A 15,673-nucleotide genomic window follows, 5' to 3' on the forward strand; every position below is an offset into this window, starting at 1 on the left:
GTGGTCCCGAGAGAGCGTGCTCGGAGTTTGGAGTTACCATAAGTTATGTACTACCGTGTGCTCGTTGTGTGACGGAGAAGACGCGTGAGAAATCGCCGTCGGTGGTACCGCAATGACGACCGCGCTGTCTCCCCCTTGCACTCACACTTGGTCTGACCCCCAGCGACTGACTCATACTCCCCTCCAACGTACTCCGAAATGGCAGAAAAAGTGATTGCAAGGACTGCCTCAGTCTCACCTGCTTCGCCCACCGTTCGCATTGTACCTGGGGCGCCTCCGCCCGCTCCGCCTAGCAAGGCGCAGAAGAAGAAACGCAAGACGGCGAAGGCTAAGTCCACTGAACCAGAGACAGTGGACCATGTCGTGGTGCCTGACCCGGTCGCGGCAGCTCTAATTGATAAGGCACCGACGGAGGTTGATGTGAGGGAGAGTTCCATCACGCCCTCACTTGTTGCACAACCCGAAGAGCCGCAGTCTCCTGTTGAAGACAATGTGCTCAAGCCGAGTCCGATCATCGACATGCTCAACAAGCGACTGAAGGCAATCCAGAAAAAGATGGTGAGTGATGTCTTCTACCTGCCCCCGCTACGTAAACGAAGATACGTATTTGTCCTGGGCAGTGATACTAATCCAATCCTTTTTCAGACCCGAATCGAGGCGTACTCCTCTGAACCTCCCGAAACCCTCAATGACGATCAAAGGCGGCTACTGCGAACTTTACCCGGGCTTGAAGCAGTCCGAAAGGAACTGGAAGAAGTGAAGAAAGTGATAGCGGTTGGTCTAGAATTTCTGCAATCCGTTTCATCTTCACGACATTCAAATTCGTAGACTCACGAAGCTGAAGTCGCGCAAGAACTTGCCTCGAAACTGACAGAGGCTGTCAGGCTCGAACGACAGAGACTTGCTGACGCGGTGGAGGCTGCAGAGGTTCACTTTTCATGCTGACTGCACGTACTGACGCTGACTGCTATGATTTTGTTCACAGGCTGCGCAGCGACAGCGCACCGCCCATTTACTGCATTTTTTGCGACTACGGGATCTTCTTCTAGCCTCGCACCCCTCTGTTACATTCCTTAGACTCAGCGAGCCGGAAAACTACGCTGTGTACTCGGCTACTGAAACTTTACTTGGTGACGACTCGGATTCCTGGGGGAATATCCTTCACGGTTTCTTGACTGGTACAGGGGAATATAATGGCATCACATGTAAGTCCTGCTTATCACTGTCGTGATGGATACTCAAGTATTACTTGCAGTTTCTCGTCTGCATGAGATTACGCAGTTGTTTTTGAATCCCCCACGAGCTCCGACACCTGAGGAAGAAGCTTTGGAAGAGCAGACACACGAAGATGTGGCTCAGCAGGCCGAGAGCATCGTAGCAGCTGTAGGCCTACCATCATCGCTTGGAACGACAGGTGCCTTCCACTTTATGCAAGAAGATGAGCTAGAGAGCACCCCTGCCGAACCTATAGTCGAGCCGCAGTATGATGCAATTCCCAAGGTTGAACAGCCCGCTGAGGTGGAAGTCGTCGACACAGTCATTGAAGATAAAGAAGTCGGCCAGACTGTCGTGCAAGAGACGACTGTCACAATTGAGGTTTGTGCCAAAACTCTGACATATACATGCAACAGGCTCACTATCGCTACTTCAGGTGCCAGGTGCAGCTGCAGCTGCAGACAGTGCGATTGACTGGGCGGACGAGGACGAGGGTGGTCTGCCTTCTATCGGAAGCCTGCACGCAGAATTCGGCAAGCCTCAAACTCCGGTTCCCAACGGTACTGTACCACCTACACCTTCGGTCAACGGTGCACAAACGAATGGTCATCCTCCGCAACAACATGATGAGGAGGGCTTCATGTCCACGAGAGGACGCGGCAGAGGCGGGAGGGGTAGTAGCTTCAGAGGAGACCGAGGTGGTTACCGTGGCCGCGGTGGTGATCGTGGCGGTCGTGGTGGTGAACGTGGTGGTTACCGTGGCGGCGATCGTGGTGGTGAACGTGGTGAACATGGTGAACGCGGTGAACGTAGTGACCGTGGTGGTCCTCGTGGCGGCTTCCGAGGGGAACGAGGTGAGTACCGTGGCAGGCATAGCGGGGAATGGCGGGGTGGCGACGGTGAGCATCGCGGTCGTGGCAGGCATAGCGGGGAATGGCGGGGTGGCGATGGCGAGCATCGCGGTCGAGGCCGCGGTCGTGGACGCGGTAGGCCTATCATCTCCTTCAATTGATAACACACGAGTCTCATCAGATCCCACTAGGATTCCATGAAGCTCGGGGTGGTACGCCTGCTGCGACACCTGCTTAAGAGGGACGCAGATGGTGGAAGCTGGTTGGTGACCACAAAAAATGCGACTGCATATGGACAATGCTGCGACCGATGTCCATCTAATGTCTTCGTCTTGCTACATCTTGCTGTGTGCTTTGTCCAAATCTCCCGTACTGTTCTCCGCGTATTGGGCAAAATATTATTCCTTGAATCTACGTATGCATGATGATCGATACTATATCACCGGCAGAGTGCGGGAAAAGTTTGAGATTTTGATGCCCCAGATCACGAGGCCATGACGTCGATGCATACAGGCAAAGACGAGTCGGGCGCTTGTTCTGGACGCGTTCGTTTTCGCCTCCACTCCTTACCTCTCCCCTCATGTCGCAGTCAAAGAAGATACAAGGGAAGATTTTTCGAGGAGAAAACGGCAAAAATATTGATATGACACCATCGCGGTCGTCGTCGGATCCTGCATTGACGATCAACATTCCCAAGTCTTCTCAAACCCCCGCGCCCGTCCGTCCTAAATTGACCAAGACAGATTCTGCATCGCCGAAGCAAGAGGCGCATAACGCGGAGAACAGGATATTCCGCGACAGGCTTTCCGAGAAGCTGGGGGATGCATACCATGGTGCAGAGCGATATCGCCTCGATCAAGATGACAACAAGGAACTACATTGGAAACGATGGGGCCCGTATGTCAGTGATAGACAATGGGTGAGTTTGAGTGTATGCTACTCTTCTGAGAACACGACATGATGCACGCATATATAAAGGCTACCGTCAGAGAAGACTACTCTGCCAATGGCGATGCTTGGAGTCACTTCCCCCATGAGCACGCTCGTTCGCGCGCTTACCGGTGGGGCGAAGATGGCATTGCTGGTGTATCGGATAATCACCAGCGTTTAAACTTCTCGCTTTCGCTCTGGAACGGCCAGGACCGTATTCTCAAGGAGCGCCTCTTTGGCGTCACAGGACACCAAGGAAATCATGGCGAGGATGTCAAGGAACTATACTACTATCTCGACGCGACTCCTACTCATTCGTATATGAAGTTCTTGTACAAATACCCTCAGAAAGCGTACCCGTATGAAGAGCTTGTGGAGGAGAACATGCATCGAGATCGCAACGTCTCCGAATTCGAGATCTTAGACACAGATGCGTTTGACGACGACCGTTATTGGGATGTTTTCCTAGAGGTACGTATCATTAGTCTAACATGGCTATATGCGCTTTTTTTTTGACAGCTATTAACCCCCTATAGTACGCGAAAGACGAGCAAGACCCTGACAGCCTTTATGTTCGCATAACATCTTACAACCGTGGACCAGAACCGGCTACCCTCCATGTTATTCCCCAATTCTGGTTCACCAACTATTGGTCCTGGCCTGCGGAGAAGCCGGAGAAGCCCCTCTTGTCTTCTTCCAGTAACAGCGTGATCACCGCTGTTCACCCAACTCTCGGGAAGTCCTATCTCTACTGTCTACCTTCTCCGCCTGCCGTCAGCGCCAATGGATCGCCAGTCGGAGAAACCGCAGAAGACGATGATGCGATAGAACCGGAGCTTCTCTTCACCGAGAACAATACCAACTTTCACAGGCTTTATGGCGGACAGAACGAGACACCTTACGTCAAGGACGCCTTTCACGATCACATTATCCCGGCACACCGTCCGCCTGCTTCTGGCGAGGAAAATCCAGGATTCTTCGCCACGAAAGTTCGCTCAAATGATGCCATGCGCGATAGCAGGGTCAAGCGAACAGGCGGCACAGCGGAATCACCCAGTTCTGAGGAAGAAGAGGGTCCACGAACCCCCTTCCCCCAGGGACCCTCGTTCATAAATCCAGAGAAGCGTGGGACCAAATCGGCAGCTCACTATGTCTTCGAGGACGTGCCTCCGCGCGGAGGGTGTGCTGTCGTACGACTGAAGCTTACCAAGCGTAAACCGGGGCAAGATCCGACCATTGAAGACGAAGGCATGTTTGATGACGCGATCGAGGAGCGGAGAGAAGAAGCAAATGAATTCTACTCCACGCTGGTCATGGGTCCCATGACGGATGACTTACAGCAGATCATGAGGCAGGCGTTAGCTGGAATGCTGTGGACAAAGCAGTACTACCAGTTCGTGCAGAAGGATTGGTTACAGGGAGATCCCGCCCAACCACCCCCACCCCCGGAGAGGAAAGATGTGCGGAACAAGGTATGTTTCTGATCATGAGACGGTCACAGTCTCTGAAATCCGTTTTCCTACAGGAGTGGAAACATTTGTATATCGCAGACATCCTCTCCATGCCTGACAAGTGAGTTAATGTATACATTTCACGCGCATACACTCAACAACTGCCGACGCTAGATGGGAGTATCCGTTCTTCGCGGCGTGGGATACAGCCTTTCATTGTATTCCATTGGCAGTGGTTGATCCAGCTTTCGCGAAGAAGCAGCTCGATCTACTGACGCGAGAGTGGTACATGAAGCCTGATGGTCAGATTCCTGCTTATGAGTGGAACTTCAGCGATGTCAACCCTCCCGTTCACGCTTGGTGAGTTTGCATCTGACGTAATCTAAGTTGTCACTGATTCCTGGTTAGGGCCACCTTCCGGGTATTCAAGATTGAACGCAAGCTGTATGGTAGAGAGGATGTCCGTTTCCTCGAGCGCGTTTTCCAGAAGCTACTACTCAACTTCACTTGGTGAGCAGTACTGCTCTATCTCGTCGATTAATGCATATATATATGTATAAATTTCGCCCTTGCGCACAGGTGGGTCAACCGAAAGGACCAAGGCGGCAACAATGTGTTTGAAGGTGGCTTCCTAGGCTTGGACAACATCGGCGTATTTAACCGTTCGGAACCACTGCCTACTGGTGGGGTCCTGCGACAAGCTGACGGGACCGCTTGGATGGCATTTTACTGTCTCAATATGTACGTTGTGCCTTTCAATGACTGTTTAGTTGCTTATAGACACTACCAATCAGGATGAACATAGCGCTCGAATTAGCGAAGCACAACTCTGTGTACGAAGATATCGCTTCCAAGTTCTTCGAGGTTAGCCCACTGCGATCATCGGGCTAATTGGTGCTGATTTACCCGTCGGGCAGCACTTTATTTTTATTGCCGACGCAATGACTTTCAAGGCAGGAGACAGCGAGTTGAGCCTTTGGAGTGAACAAGACGGCCTGTACTATGACGCCATTCAGTTCGACAACGGACATTCTATGCAACTCCCCGTGCGGAGCTTAGTGGGCTTAATCCCACTGTATGCGACCCTAGTCCTGGAGCCGGCAACCATCAACCGCTTCCCAGGATTTAAGAAGCGACTGGAATGGTTCATCGAGAATCGACCCGAATTGTCTGAAAGGAACATGGCAAACATCAAGGGTACGTCCTAATGCCATACTGTCACCTTATGCATACTTAACACGACGTCGGAAAAGTCGCGGGACGTGGGGAGCGAAGACTTCTGGCACTGGCCAGCAAGGAACGCCTTGTCCGCATTTTGGAGAAGATGTTGGATGAGGACGAATTCTTCAGCGAGCACGGAATCCGGTCGTACGTTATTTGTTGATACGGCAAGCCTCACAGCCTCACGACTTCGTCCCTTCTAGCCTGTCTAAGAAGCACAAGGATGAGCCCTGGGGGATGACCGTACATGGAGAGCGTCATGAAGTGAACTACTGGCCCGGAGATTCAAAGTCAGGAATGTTCGGCGGAAACTCGAATTGGAGAGGACCCATTTGTGAGTTGCATATCACTTTTGTTTCTTCCAGACTGATAGCAGTTCACATATAGGGCTCGCTGTAAACTTCATCCTGATCGAGAGTCTACAGAGATTCTATCAGTATTATGGAGATGAGCTACAAGTTTGTCGCTTGGTAGACGGAGCCAGAACAGGTACTGAAAATTCTTACACAGGTGGAATGCCCTACCGGCAGCGGGGATTACATGAACCTAGTAGAGGTGGCTGAGGAAATACAGCATAGAATTATTCATATTTTCGGCCGTGATGTCGAAGGCAGACGGGCGACCAACGGCGGGAATCCCAAACTTGACGCTGACCCACATTTCCGAGACTACGTGTGGTTCCATGAGGTTTGAAACATACATGTCTTAATATGTCCATATACTCACCAGCCCCCAGTTCTTCCATGCAGACGATGGTCGCGGTTTAGGTGCATCCCATCAAACTGGATGGTTAGTGCGCTGTTAACGACCGGCGTCCGTGAGCGCTCAAGGAATTTCTTTTTGTTTCTAGGTCAGGCCTTGTCGCATTCCACATTCTACAGAGTGGTGCCTCCTGTCGCCTTCCGAGGACGCCCAAGAGTGAGCGCCTTATGAATTGTTTTGTTTGCTGAAACTCATACCATCGTCTCTAGCTCCTCGCAGCCTTGCTCACCACTATTTCGACGTGAGTTTGACGTGTGATTGGACCTTTAATGGCTTTTAATTGTTCTCTCAACCCCCAGGAGCATATTGATACACAGTCTGAATACGGAGACGAGGAACGTTCTTTACACAGCGCATATAGCACTGCCGACCTAAACACACTCGGAGATCTATCACCCGACGCATTGTAGAGAAGAACAGTCTGTATCATATACACGCCATCAGTGGCCGATTCCGCGAACACTTTTGTAAGAGATCGAGATGGTGTAGCATGCACATCGTAGCACTCCTGCTTCTCAAACATATATACACAGTAGATTATATCCCTGTAGCTTCTCCAGAAACTCGAGATAGATCGCGACGCGCTACAATGCAATGGAGTTCCTGCAGGTTGTGATGCACATCGCAAGGAATTATAACTATTTCCGATTTCATTTTGAGAAAATACTACACTTGACGAGGGTGATTATGCATAGGACATTCCGACTGCGAGATATGACTGATACCGTTAATGGAGATCGGTGAGATACTACGTGCAGACCTGACGTGTAAACTGAAGGAGAACCAAGCGAATGAGATAAAAAGACGATAGAAAATGTCCGGTATGTTTAAAATATTGAACGCAGATCGTTAACGTTAGTAACCCAAGACGATGTCAACACCATTCATTCGACAGAAAGTAAACAGCAAAACGCTCAGCGTCATTATTGCCGGTAAACAGCCCACCTATGCATTGGGGGCGTTCAGCTCGTTGTCATTCCTCACACCCTGGGCAGCTGACAAAACGCTCTCGGCCCAATCCTCCTGGGAGTCCTCCACAGGTAGCTCGATGGATGGCGTGACTGAGACCTGCGACACCTCAGAGTGCGACCGCGCCATGACATATAGGCCGTGTTCATCCACTTCCTTCTTCCGCTCTCTACAGCGCTCAACGCCTAGGTCATTGAAGAATGATAGAGCAGACTTCGAACGCGCCTGGACTTGATACAAATCAGCTATGGGGGTCTGCGGTGTCGTCCCGAGCGGTGTCGCATACAAGGACGGCGCGTATGATTCGGTGCGCGCCCGTAAGTGGCTATCGCCACCTTGAGAGCCTGGCCTCGACGAAGAGGGTGAGTTCTCAGAGACACCTTTATTGCGAGCATCCACAATGGCAGGCTGAACCTGTTGCTTGGGCTCCGCCGACTGAGCATCCGCATCCTGGAAACCAAGCTCCATGGGCGACAAGGAGATAGTTGTTTCCAATTTCGGTGGCACGCTCGGAGTGACAATCGTTGGCAATTCTGTAAGAGATGGCACTGACGCTGTAGCCTGGAGTGGAGACTGTTGGCTACCATATACCGGAAGTGACGATACGCTGGCCATCGCACTAGGATTTGCAACGCTTGGAGTTTGAGGACGCGATCCAGACCCTGAGAGTGTCTTCAAGAGTAGATGGAGTGATGGACGCTTGGGACGATGCCAGCTCGAGGGCGGAGGAATAGTTGAATGGATGCCAAGGCTTGTCGAGAGTAGGGATATCTTAGGGTCGGCTCGAACGGGAGACGGACCGGGGCCAGGGTCTGAGCGTAGAGACGGGAAGTTCAACAGTGAGAAGGATTTCCGACGCGATACGGGAGTGTCAGGGGTGGTCCCACCGGTACTCGGGAACGGCACGGCAACTACGGGAGCCGATGCAGGGGCGGAAGTGTGAGTGCTTACTTCAGGGCGGCGCGGAGGGGACATGTCCGTTGCCTCTTTTGACAATATTGGAATGGCCAATGAGTCCTGTGATTGTGTATGGTCCAGTACCGGCGCATGCTTGTAGTTCACACTGCGCGCTCCTTCCTGCTCACCTTCCGCATCAGTTGACGAGCGGGGCTGAGGTGATACTGGCTCCTCGGATGTTTCCGAAGGGGAGCTGAGCGACTCAGCAGACGATGAGAGGGTGGGGACCGCGTGAGGGCTTGATGCCCTACTTCCTGCGACAGGGCTAGGCGATCTTGTGGGGACGGCTGACGGAGGCCCAAGCGCAGATACGAAGGATCCGCTGTCGTCCCTGAGCGAAACTGGGGAGATGGGGCTGAGCGGCGGCAGCAGCACGAGCTCCGGCGCACGCTGCATAGAAGCAAACCCAGACACCGACTGTGCATTTGGGGTCGACATCTCCGGCTGATCCACAATCTCCACATCAATGACTTGGGCAGTACGGTGGTCCATCTTCGCATCCGACGACTTGGCACGTTCGATGATAGCAGGCGTAGAGTCTGCGGGCGTCTCCAGATGCACTTCGTCGTCTTCTGTGGGGATATCGGTCGACGACATTGACGAGTCCCGCGAGAGGACCTCAGACGCCTCGGCGCTCAGCCTCAGCTCCGGTGCGGTAACGAACGTCGCCCGGATGTCTGCAGACTCGTCCTCCGATTCTTCAGCCTCTGCGTCGTCACTCGCCTCTGGGGTATCAGCGACAGGCTCAGGCACACCCTGCCATATGATGTCGTGCTCACATAGCACGCGCAGCAGTTCGGGGGCCATGTTCAGGCTGGGGCAGAACACGAGGAGAAGGTTGCCGAGTGGCATCTTGGTCTGCGAACTGTGAGCTGCCGTAGCCTTGATGAGCTCGGCTACCGTGTATAGCAGGTCACGGTTCTCAGCAGGAAGGCGGGAAATGAGCCATGTGAGGGCATTGAGGAGCGAATCCGACACCACACGCTTTCCGGCGAAGCTGGGAACAGCAAGCGTAGACAGCGAAGGTGCTTTGCGCAACTCGAGCGCCGATCCGCTACGTTGGTGCGTTGGCGGCGACTTGACAGAGCCGTTGATCGACGAGTCAAGGCTCGCCCGATTCTCGTTCTCGGTAGCGAGCGCAGACTCGAAGTATGGAATGAGACTCGCCGTCAAGATTGACTCGGGTACTGTACGAAAACGTAAGTCGAGTCGCAACCAGGATATCAAGATACACTTACGTTCCCGTAGGTATGTTTTAAATATCGAAGCGACCGCATGAGGGTCCAAATCCGACGGATCACATTCAGCCATATCCCAGTCACACCCTGCAAAACTATGAGTTTAACCGCGGTCAAGATAGTTGCGGCAGAACTTACCCGCATCGAATTCCGAGCGCAACTTTGCGACATGCGACGACCGCCCACTCACTCTGTTACTATCGTCAGCACCAACGTCTGCAAGCAATCGCAGGACACACTCACCGAAACAGCCCCTCCTCTTGCACACCCCACCGCAACACATGTTGCGCACATCTCACCACCAGAGCCGGCACAAGCCGGTCCTCCAGTAGTGGCACACTGCGCCTGTCCTCGTTCTCATCGCGCGACATGTTCCCCCTGATCGCTGTCTCCGCGACGCAGGTCTTCAAGTCGCGCTTAAACACCAGCCCGCCCACGATGCTCGCGCCCGACGGCGTCTGCCGCGGGCCGCGCAGCCTCCGTCCCAGCGTCGGGCCCGACATGACAAATCCGTCCATATCGGACGCCGACGACGATGTCACGCTCGACGCAACGCTTGGTGCCGCGAAGCCTTTGCGTTTCTCCTTCTTCCCCTTCACCTTCCCCGACACCACCCCGCTCAAGCCACTCCCCACATGCGACAACACACTACTCGACTCTTTCGATACCGTCCGGCCCAGAGGGAACCCGTGGCCGTGGTCCGACGATGCGACGGACGAGGTCGACACCGAGTGCACTGATCCCGCGCCGAGACTGTGTCCGCTGCTCGACGTGCTGAACCCACCCCACGCGCGGCCAACTTTCTCGACGGCGCGCTTGCCCAGGCCCACTGCAAGTCCTGCTGCAGGCGCGAGGCTTCCGGTCATGCTGACCGCAGTCTGTCTGAAGGACGGTGGGGGACTCGAGCTTTGAGCCTGCAGATGTCCTTCCGATGCCTGATTCGGCGGCGAGACGCGCCGCCAAGCCATACGCTGCGACGTTGGAGGCACAGCAGGGAGTGGTTGGGCTGGGTGCATACGTGTGGGCGTGTTTCCTGCCGAAGCGGATGTCCACGCCGCGAGCCGCCTCTTGATGTGGCTCCCAGTACTGTATTGGGCGCCAGCAGTGTTCAGCGGCGCGATGAAGCCGTTCGCCGCCGTGCGCGTAAGCGTTGGCGAGTCGCGCGATATCGTCGTCATCAGCGGCGACACGGAGGCACTGGGCGCATGTATCGCGTAATAACCCGCACTCGAAGGGGGACGTGTGGGCACCTGGGGCGCCGACTCGGGTGCGTGGCTGAACGGATGCCCTGGGGGGAAGTTCACCGAGAGCGAGCGACGATTGCGCGTCCTGACGGAAGCCGCGGGCGACGATGACTTCCCTCCTCTCGAGCCTGACATAATGCGGGCCAACCTCTCGCCCTCTTGCTCTTCCTCCGAGTCATCGGAGCTCTCCTCCACCATTGCAAACTCGGAATCTGTGAGCAGGGCACTCAGCCGCTTGTTGACCGGTACGATGGTGTGCCCAGAATGGCTCGACTCGGCCAGCGACACTGGCCTTGGCGAGCGATTTCCCGCAAGTGCACCCGGCCGGATCGTGCAGTGCGACGTCATTGTCGAATCGCTCTTACGCCAGTCCTCCTTTAGCCGCTCCTTGTCCGCTGCTGGTGAGGGTGAGGGTGACGGCGATATTGATGGAGAGGGGGATTGCGTGGGTATCGACGGTAAGCTCTCCTTGGGACGCAAAACAGGTGTGCCAGCAGTAGGTATGGGCACGCGCAGCGACGGCTGCGGGGTAGATAACGGTGGGGAAATGGGAGCCCTTCGCGGGGTTGGAGGCGCAGATGCCTCTTTGGGCGGTGGAGGCGGCGGTGGTGGGCTCCCGCTATGCTTGAAGTTCTTGGGTTCCGAACCTCCCGTCACCTTTCTACCGCCAAAGACATTGAGCTTGGTGGACGCGATCGCGAACGGATTGTGCCCACGGTCGCTCGCAAGTGAGTTCGCGTGGGATGACGTATGTGAGAGATCCGAGACGGACGCGGATGGGTCATAATCAGTGTCGGTGCTCTCGCGCGCCTTGTCCTTGGAGGGGAAGCCCGAGGCGGCAAAGACGGCGGTGACATCCTCTGATTTCTTCCTGCGAACGGCCCACGCGCGCTTGATGCGGCTAGCAGGCCCAGTGCTGGCATTGGCAGGCGAAGCTGGACGAGATGGCTGTGTGGCAGGGGCGAGCGACTGGCCCATAGCAGACACTGGCGCAGAGGGCGAACGGTGCTGGAGCGGTAAGAAGAAGCGGTTAGCAGCTTTGAGAGGCGGCAGGGCCTTGGGGGAAGACGAGAGAGAGAGATCGGAGGCAATATCGGACTGAGAAGAGATGGAGGGCGCTGCCGCAGGGAGGAGGTCCGAGGACGCTGCGGAAGAGAGGGAGCTGCTGGAGGACGCATGGGGGTAGGGGGCCTCGCGGGAGCGCGAGAGGGCGTGCGGATAATGCATGGCTGGCGCAGGCTAAGGCAATGTGAAAGGGAGAAAGAGAAGATTATAAGATAGAGGAAATGCAGCGAGCGTAGGCACAAAGCAGCAAGAGGTTAGAGGCCAGGTCGACGCCCGAGTGGAGCGAGAGAACAACGCGGACGGTGCGAGGCGATCCTGCGCAAGTTCCAAAGTTATCTATCGGCGCACCCACGGCAGCGAGGAGGAACTCTCACCTGCAGTTGGACCAATTCAGACGGTGTTGCTCATCGGATGAGACAACGACGACGACAACAACGACAACGACGACGGGAGGTGGAAGCGCAGTCGACGTGGTCGGACAGAATGAGCAGGTGGCCCAACCAGTCCTGCCGCCACCGCGACCATCAAAGGCGCCGGCCGACTGTCACTTCCCGCCTCCGGTTCTCTCCCCGGCTCCGGGCCTGCCGTAATTCCGATCGCGCCAGCGGTCCGGCCTCCACGGAGGCAAATCTCCCACAAACTCGGCCAGCCCCCGGCGTTGCCTCGTCTCGGCCGCTTTCTGTCCTTACTGTTTGGGTTCACACTAAGTATCAAGCTATTCTAATCACAACATCTCCCTTCAAATCCAGTATATCACTTGTTCCTATTGTAGTCTACGCCCGTCAGATGTGCATTAGAAAAGGACTAGTCCGTCATATGATATGCCCAGCCCGTCACCAACCTATCTTGCTCGTATCCGCCAATTAGTCCGTGCGGCCCCGCTACTACCAATCGCCTCGCACGTGCGACTGTCCTTCTGACAGATGATCATACCTCGGGCTGCGACGCTGCCTCCCGCCCTATCGGATCCAGGCCTACAGCCCTTGCACCCACGGTCATGCCGCCCCCAGCAGCTCCTTCACCAATTCATACGTGAAGAACGACGTTGCTATGCTTGGCGCGACCTTGACTGCACAGCCCATAACGCATAAATACACGACGTGAGCAACTTCACCCAGAATCCACTGTTAAGGGACGTACGCAGGTTAGGCCAGAGCCCCCTGTACAGCCCCCGCGGGCCTTCCGTCTTCAAGATCCTCTGCAGCGCGTCCAGCGCTCCGCTATACTTCACGCCGAGTGCATCCATACCCGTCACCTGCATCTTCCGCCGCAATACATCGAACGGGTATGTCAACGTCTGCGATATCGACCCTGTGCGCAGACCCGCATGCGTCAGCTCTCGCATATCAATGCATTGGAGCACATCACGGCCCCATCATTGACAGTCGCACCTGCAAGTGCACCACAAAGCAATTTGCGTGGGGCACTGCTCTTTCCCGGTGGCGTGATGACCCCACGCAACGCCTCGTACGCCGCAAAGTTGATTCCTACACATTGGCAACAATCAGTACTCCGAGACACAACCACCATTGAGACACCGTGATAAGACAGGACACAATCATATGGGCGCAGCCGCACGTCCAACACCGAAATGAAACAGACACAGAAGCCATGCCAAAAACCAAAGGCGGTGCTCCACAAATGGCATGGACCTGTTATAGAGGTCACTCACCGACATACGGTGCTACACCTGTCGCCGTCGCCATGATCCCGCGATATAGCGCCCGCACACCGCCCTCTTTGCGCACGACCCTCAGCGTCATCCCCCACATCGTGAGCTCCTGCGGTCCAAACGCATGCACGGCCGGTCTCGACACCGACGCCGTATGATAAGCAGAGGTGAGAGAAGGCTGTGATGGCATGCTATTAGCCGGGGGCGACGATGCGGGCAGCGGGATAGATGCGGTTGCGATCGAGAGCCGCGAGCGGACGAGGTCGAGGGGGTATGTTGCGCCTGGTTGATTTCATTAGCGTTGCTATTACAGAGCCTGGGGGAGTCAATATGACCGCAACTCACACACTGAGGTAATGCCCGCTAGCGCGCCGGCCGTGAGCCGTGTCGGTGTGTCGAGCGGCGTCGCACCGTAGTTCGTAAAGTACTAACCCTCGGTTCGCCCGTCAGTCTTCCCCGTCACGTTGGCCGACGAACAACCGCCTACCTTCTTCAGCTGCTCGTACGTAGTGAATTGCACGGCGCTTTGAATCGGAACGGTGTCACCACGCTATGTCTTAGCACAGACGGCGGGTATACTCACCTGTAAGGCACTATTCGTAGGCAGTTAATACCATTGCCGCGCATCAGGCCCTTGACGCCCTCCTCCCGCCACATGCGCGTCAGGCTTGCCCACACGCCCTTGTACTGCCCCTCCATAGACTGTGGCTGCACTTGCCTAAGCACATGCCGACGCGCATATCCGTCAATACCGCACTGTGTCGGAAGTGAGGGACTTACTGGATGATTTTCAATCGCTCGAGCGGGCTGACCACCGTCCGCGACGCAGCCCCCGCGATCCCCCCCGCAATAAAGTAGGACGTGATCTGTGGGTTGAGAAACGGTTTCCGCGCCTCCGGTAGTGCAGTATCCGGGGTGTTCACTGCTTGCATAGCCGGCGTTGACGGAGCCGTCGTGGCCATACTGCAGCTTGATGGTGCTGAGGGATAGGAAGTGAGATCGAAGAGTTGTTCGATGCGAAGTGGCGAGATTGGCAGTTGGGGTGGCTATATAGACTCCGGCAGTGTATCGCGGTTGCCGATTGTATTGAACGAAACGAGCGGCGGTGCAGAGAGGGTGTATTGGAGAGAACCTGATATGTACAGCCCAGTGATAAGCCCAGGGATGGTATTCGTTCGGAACTTGGTCGGCCGGATGGAGCCTTTCGAGCTGCTCGCTGGGTCTGGATATCTGCCACTGACCGGCCAGTCCCTGGGCTTCAAACGGTGTTGACGGCAGGCGCCCGGGCAACGCGCGAAAACAGCTCCACGTGGTCGTCTGTCTTTCACGTGCCTATTGCGACGCGTCGGTGGCGCCGTGGTTACCCCGCACTCGTGACCAGGTCAAGTCCTGTCCGCGATCCACAGTGAGTAGTGTAAGGCAAATAAATCGGTGTAAATTACACCGTACTTTTTTACAGGTAATTTACAGGTAATTTACACTTTTTTACAAGGCTGTCTGATTAGCGGTGTAAATAATGTAAATAAGGAGAGGTCACGTGCTGGGTACCCGTGTCCAGCCACCACTTGGGGCCGATGCCTTGTGCCTCTCGTGCCTCTCACGCTGCCCCGGGCTATTGTTTTGTCAACGCCGCTGCGTAGGTTTAGTGCGCCACGTTCGGTCTCTTTGTGCTAGATTATATATAAAGTCCAATCAATTGTATTTCCCCCCAATCTTTTGCTGTGCAGGCTGCTCTCTGGCAGCATCCCCCTCGGTCACTCCCATGGCACCACAGTCGACGAGCCACGCTGGCGTCTTCCTAGAAAGCGAATGGATTGGGTCTGGTAAGAAGTTCACAAAAGATTTACCTGCCTATGTCAAGACGGCCCTCGAGGCCCAACTTTTGCTGCCGCCAGCAATACTATCCTTGGTACTACCAGGTAGCATCAAGGGGTTCGAGCCGGAGGAACGAGACGACGACGAGACACTGGAGTGGCTCGATGAGCCTGCTACAGTTATCCGGGGAGAGTCTGGGTTTGTTGCTGCAAACAAGGTGAACCTTAATGACCCGGACCTTCTAGAGATGCTCGCGACATCGCCGCCGTCGTCCAGGGCTGGA

General features: G+C 55.2%; 5 protein-coding genes across 5 annotated transcripts in view; 3 read left to right on the top strand and 2 right to left on the bottom strand.

Moving 5' to 3' along the window:
* Positions 1–198: 198 nt before the first annotated feature.
* Positions 199–2,267, top strand: POSPLADRAFT_1043683 (hypothetical protein; the record flags this gene model as incomplete). Its single annotated transcript, XM_024478367.1, has 7 exons — positions 199–558; positions 646–774; positions 829–927; positions 986–1,205; positions 1,256–1,536; positions 1,652–1,820; positions 1,867–2,267. 7 exons carry the CDS (start codon positions 199–201, stop codon positions 2,265–2,267), a joined length of 1,659 nt encoding a protein of 552 aa, XP_024343007.1.
* A 379-nt stretch (positions 2,268–2,646) lies between these two features.
* Positions 2,647–7,020, top strand: POSPLADRAFT_1166179 (hypothetical protein; the record flags this gene model as incomplete). Its single annotated transcript, XM_024487910.1, has 17 exons — positions 2,647–2,985; positions 3,045–3,467; positions 3,533–4,468; positions 4,522–4,568; positions 4,622–4,807; positions 4,856–4,957; positions 5,027–5,188; positions 5,242–5,311; positions 5,365–5,644; positions 5,701–5,815; positions 5,872–6,002; positions 6,056–6,126; positions 6,179–6,355; positions 6,405–6,457; positions 6,519–6,586; positions 6,640–6,671; positions 6,730–7,020. 17 exons carry the CDS (start codon positions 2,647–2,649, stop codon positions 6,838–6,840), a joined length of 3,303 nt encoding a protein of 1,100 aa, XP_024343008.1. The 3' UTR covers positions 6,841–7,020.
* A 39-nt stretch (positions 7,021–7,059) lies between these two features.
* On the bottom strand, positions 7,060–12,065 carry POSPLADRAFT_1072919 (hypothetical protein; the record flags this gene model as incomplete). The annotated part of the gene is made up of 4 exons (XM_024482557.1): positions 7,060–9,543; positions 9,595–9,681; positions 9,733–9,785; positions 9,838–12,065. The coding sequence occupies 4 exons, from the start codon at positions 12,063–12,065 to the stop codon at positions 7,376–7,378; spliced, it is 4,536 nt and encodes a 1,511-aa protein (XP_024343009.1). The 3' UTR covers positions 7,060–7,375.
* A 580-nt stretch (positions 12,066–12,645) lies between these two features.
* Positions 12,646–14,507, bottom strand: POSPLADRAFT_1177643 (hypothetical protein; the record flags this gene model as incomplete). The annotated part of the gene is made up of 8 exons (XM_024488524.1): positions 12,646–12,972; positions 13,044–13,214; positions 13,295–13,390; positions 13,576–13,857; positions 13,921–14,002; positions 14,063–14,099; positions 14,159–14,293; positions 14,356–14,507. The coding sequence occupies 8 exons, from the start codon at positions 14,505–14,507 to the stop codon at positions 12,899–12,901; spliced, it is 1,029 nt and encodes a 342-aa protein (XP_024343010.1). The 3' UTR covers positions 12,646–12,898.
* Positions 14,508–15,337: 830 nt separating this feature from the next.
* Positions 15,338–15,673, top strand: part of POSPLADRAFT_1131754 (hypothetical protein) — a gene marked incomplete at both ends in the record, with an annotated part of 1,300 nt that continues 964 nt past the window's right edge. Inside the window, one exon of the mRNA XM_024484128.1 lies at positions 15,338–15,607. Coding sequence (XP_024343011.1) covers positions 15,338–15,607 — 270 coding nt within the window. The remainder of the gene's footprint in view (positions 15,608–15,673) is intronic.

Source organism: Postia placenta (genome assembly GCF_002117355.1).
Source record: "Postia placenta MAD-698-R-SB12 unplaced genomic scaffold POSPLAscaffold_2, whole genome shotgun sequence".
Taxonomy (NCBI): Eukaryota; Fungi; Basidiomycota; class Agaricomycetes; order Polyporales; family Adustoporiaceae; genus Rhodonia; species Rhodonia placenta.